At 34.5% G+C, this 4667-nt stretch overlaps 1 protein-coding gene across 1 annotated transcript; it reads left to right on the top strand.

Annotated features, from left to right (window-relative positions):
* Positions 1 to 3075: 3075 nt before the first annotated feature.
* On the top strand, positions 3076 to 3640 carry LOC108012387 (uncharacterized). The gene is made up of 2 exons (XM_017077747.4): positions 3076 to 3290; positions 3351 to 3640. Exons 1-2 carry the CDS (start codon positions 3158 to 3160, stop codon positions 3500 to 3502), a joined length of 285 nt encoding a protein of 94 aa, XP_016933236.1. The 5' UTR covers positions 3076 to 3157; the 3' UTR covers positions 3503 to 3640.
* Positions 3641 to 4667: the final 1027 nt, after the last annotated feature.

The raw sequence follows: 4667 nt of genomic DNA, 5'->3' as shown, positions 1-4667 counted from the left end.
AGCACTAACCCCAAGTATTCGATGCATCCTTTGAGGACTTTCAGGTGTTGAGATGTGTTTGCCTTTGTGCGTGTCTGCGTATCTGTGTGCACTCAATTAAGCATCTTGGCCATGGCCAACACACAAATGCTCAAATACTGCCGGTCCACACACATTTTCAGGCTGCACTGGACAGCCGCTGGCTCGTTAATTGATAAACATGGTTCCGAAAACTTTTCTGCCGAATTGCAAAATTATCTGACATCGAAAATTTTGATTGCATACTGTGAAAGTGAAGTTGAAAAATGTGATCAGGCAGGAAGACACGTACTTTTGGAAAAGCCCAGCTGTCATACTTTCGCATATTGAAAAAGTTTTCAAATGTTTAAGCTTTAAATTCAAGATGAAATGGGTTTCCAATGATTTTATTTTAATAAGAGCATGTAATAATATTAAATATTATATTTTTATGTAACTCATATTTTGCAATTTCAAAGTTAATCCTTGACTTTTCCCCTAGCAAACATTTTTCAATATCCTTCAATAACAAACTTCTGCTTCACTTATTCATACATGGCTGTACAACCCAAAGCAAGTTTACCTCTCAGCTCAAATTGGAAATAAATCGAAATGCTTGACCCAAAAACCCGGAGAAATTCCATTTATTAATGCAAAATCGGAAATTTGTGCGCACATGTGTGAGTCCTGGTCGAAGGTCCTGCAGAAGGCAATATCCTTCGACGGCTCCATTTATTACGATATTTATGTGGATGGCGTAAATCAAGAGCACAAATGGCACGGAATTAATAAATGAGTCCATACGTGATGAAAATTTTGCTTTATACTTGCTTTATTTGATTATTTTTCTCAAAACATTTTCTCTGACGGGGCAAGTCCTCAAGCGGCAGGTTCAATAATAAATTTCCCCTACCATGGAAGGCACTTCGAATTCATTTGCTGGTTTATTTTTTGCAGTCCTTTCATATTTTATGTTAATTAAACTTGTTGCCCTGCTTTTGTTGCAACTTGAAACCAATTACGCAGGATGTGAGTGGGCGTTCCCACACACTGACAGTCTGTTATGCTGCTTAATTCCTTCAACTCTAACTCCTGGCTGCAGCTCGTTACTTCGTTACTTAGTTTTGACATGATGCACGGATGGCGAGCGGGGCGTGGAAAGCGGTGGAAAAGCGTCGGAAAAGCGGGAAAATCGTACGGCGCACGGGGACGGGGGACGCTCTCCAAAGCGTGAAATAACTTCCGTTGCAAATTTCATTTTCGTTGCACACAGTTTTTATTCACACAAAATGCACAATGCAGACACATGAAGCACAAGAGGGCAAGTGTGTGCAGGTCCTGTGTATATGGCAACGTTCGCATTTCAGTTTGAAAGTTTGTTAGCCCTCTTGGTAGTGAATGCGTTTTAATGAGCTTCAAATTATGACGGCAAATAAGCTGGGGATCACTTTACCTTCTTTATGCTTCTAAAATCATAATTGAATAAATAAGGCTTTGGAAAATGATGCTAGGTGGGCTGATCTTTAATTTAATATATCTAATATTGTTAAGTCTTTAATATTTTAAATATTTGCGATACGGTTTTAACAAATTTTAGTACTCACTTGAATCTAACAGCCAACGAATTTTTGTTGATGGCATTTTTTGCTAACATTTATTTTACACAAATTTTTGTATTCTGAGTTGAAGTGACTACTATGCTTCAAGAGTTAAGGCCTTCAAGGTAAATTGTAAAAGTACATTTAATTTAATAAAATGATAGACTTTAAAATCCCATTTAAGCCATTGAGAATCGAGTCAGAATTTATCTAAATGCAGAAATATTCACATATACATTTTATAAAAAAAAAAAATGAAATGGGATTTAATTAAAAAATGTATTTTTATATTTCTTGTATATTGCAAACTCCAAAGGTGCACAAAAATGTATTTCAGAGAAGTTTTGTAGGGAGCCTTAGGCCCTACTGAATTTATTTGTGCAAGTGTTGAAGTGCTGAACAACTTAAATTAAAATGACTTTGTCAAGTTTTTTTTTGTTTTACTTATACTTCCGAAATTTCTCCTTGCTATTCAGTTTGCCTTCCAAATGCGACTTTTGTGCCGCCATGAAAAATAAAGTGCTGTAAATAATTTGAATTTAATACTATTTGCCCTTGTTTTTGATGCTTTTCCCCCAAGTTTGTAATTATTTTCTTACTTCGTTTGCCACAAGTGTGAAAATCAGCAGAACTTTTTCGTGTGAAGCCATTTTCCTTGTTTTACTCTGCATTTTCATTTCGCTTTTTTTTTGTTTCGGTGTGCTCTTTTTTAATGTAGCCCCAGGAAAGTCACAAAAAGAGAAGCAAAGTTTTTTATGGTGGCCCGAAGTTGGGAAAGGATTGGGTCCGTCCGCCCATTAAAAATGTATAGAAAATAATTTAGTTAAATATTCGGTCAGTGGTTTGCAGATAGAAACCTTTTTCCATTCGTATAAGAGTTGAATTGGAGTTGGTTTGGATCTTGGATAAGCCGGAGAAACTTTTCTCTTCGCTCGATTGGGTTTTCCACCACCAAAACGATCAGCCGGGAGGGGAAAACCACCACCCACTTTGCGGTATTGTATAAATTTTTGGTTCAAGAACATTTTCAAAGAGAGAAAAAGAGAGAGGAGAGATGGAGGAGGGCGGTAGAGTGAAAGCGCACTGATAACACCGGCTGTTCCTCAAAAACAAAACCGGTTTTACAGCACTCTCTAGCTAAACATGAATATATTTCTTAATAATAAATAATATAAAAAAATACTTAGCCAGGTAATACATATATTAATTGACTTATCTGTACAGTGAGATTAATTCAAAATATTTAATATATTTGTAATTCAACAGAATTTTCTTATTGTTCTAAAAAAAATAATATTTTAATAGAATAATTTTTTTTTATTATTATGATTGTAAAGACCTTTAAAACATATGTTGTAAAACATGTAAAAATGTTTATAATACTAAAAACCAAGGTGTTCACTATTACGAGCGGGACCTGTACTTCGTTGTTTGTTTGTTTATTGCGGGTCTGCTGTCTGATTTCCGGGTTTCCAAAGTTTAGACTGCACTGACCGATTGCAGAGCTCACACGTTCACGTCATAACACCAGACATACGAATTTATTTATAACTAAAAAAACCATGGCTACAATGGATGATTTTTTCAATAAAGTGCAACGAAAGCATCCCACCATTCTCGATGACTTACGGGAAATTTTCAAAAACTCCCAGAGCGATTCACCGCAGCGGTCTATTACCCTATCCCAAATACGTGGCAAGTATTCTCCGAATTTTTCGCTAGGCAAAAATACCTAATTTTTAATTGCCATTGCAGCTGCATACAGTCAACGAACCGGCGAGGATTTTCCCGTCAAGGGAAGCACGCGAACCCAAATGTGTTTTGTCCTGACAATCCCCTATATCGCCTGCTTTACCAGTCGAATTGGCACATTGCGATTTTTCACCTTCGAGGCGAATCAGGAATAAGGGAGCATACGAAAACCTCATCTAGTCTTACCCGTGCAATTTCTGTATACCTATTTATTATGCAATACATATTTAATAAAATACTTTTAGTTTTAAAATAAACATCAAGAGAAAAAAAGATTTAAACACAATATTTATTCCACTCGATTTTTAAAAGCGAACAATGAATTTATAATAATATAAAAATCAACGAATAAAAAATAAAAATAAAATTACATATTTACATTAAAAGTGAAGACCACAGATATCGTGTTTTGAAACTGCTGATCTAGTAAACCCATGCTGATTGCGACCTATCGCAATAAACTACGTATACTGGGTTAAGAGTGCTGCAAAATAACTCTATGACCCCTTTTCAAAAATTGATGACATAAGCGTTTTATAATTCCAGAGAAGCTAGAGCATTGAAAAGGTAGTTTAAAACCACTTTTATTTCAATAATGGTAACTTGTTTTACATTTTAAAATTTAAAATAACTGCTGTTATAATTACTTTTTCTATCTAATCTGCAATTTTTTTTCTAAGTTTAAAATATATTATTTTTTGGTCTCATCCCTGATGAACAGTCTGCCCAAGGAAAATGCTAACTACTCCCTGCTTAATTTGTAGAAACAAAATCTAAAGCTATATTATTTTATTTTTAAACTAATACATGGAAATAGAAAATACTGTTCACTTAGCGAGGTTACACACCATTGACCGAAATGGTTCTGAGAACCAATAAAGAACAAGTATAAGAGAATTGATCAAGTATAAGACCAATATTTTAATATATTCTTTGTATAATAATTACTTAATTTTTTTAATTTTATCGAAGATATACATTTTAGCCCATAGATAAATTCTGTTTCAAATAGCATTTGTATAAAAACATATTAGGGTAAGTAACGCTTAGTTTTTTTTTAAATCCAATTAAATTAAAAAAAGTCTTAATAACTCTAGCATACAACATTCATAATTTTGTTATTGTTGAGTAATAATAATAATAAAAGTTAAGTTAAATAAATTATTTGAGTATTCGCAAGCTTTCGCTTGGCCAGCGGCGACAACTTTCAATTTCGATTTAAATGCCATACGCTGTTGTTTTTTGCGCTGCAGCTGCCAATTGTAATTTGGGCCATGGCGGAAATCAAACGACGACAACAAACAGCGCCGGGAAAATCGG

Source organism: Drosophila suzukii, chromosome 2L (genome assembly GCF_043229965.1).
Source record: "Drosophila suzukii chromosome 2L, CBGP_Dsuzu_IsoJpt1.0, whole genome shotgun sequence".
Taxonomy (NCBI): Eukaryota; Metazoa; Arthropoda; class Insecta; order Diptera; family Drosophilidae; genus Drosophila; species Drosophila suzukii.
This window is presented reverse-complemented; position numbering and strand designations above follow the sequence as displayed.

Coding starts and splice junctions, on each gene's coding strand:
- LOC108012387 (XM_017077747.4), top strand. CDS start 3,158: ATGGCTACAATGGATGATTTTTTCAATAAAGTGCAACGAAAGCATCCC. Junction 3,291..3,350: donor TACCCTATCCCAAATACGTG/GCAAGTATTCTC, acceptor TTGCCATTGCAG/CTGCATACAGTCAACGAACC.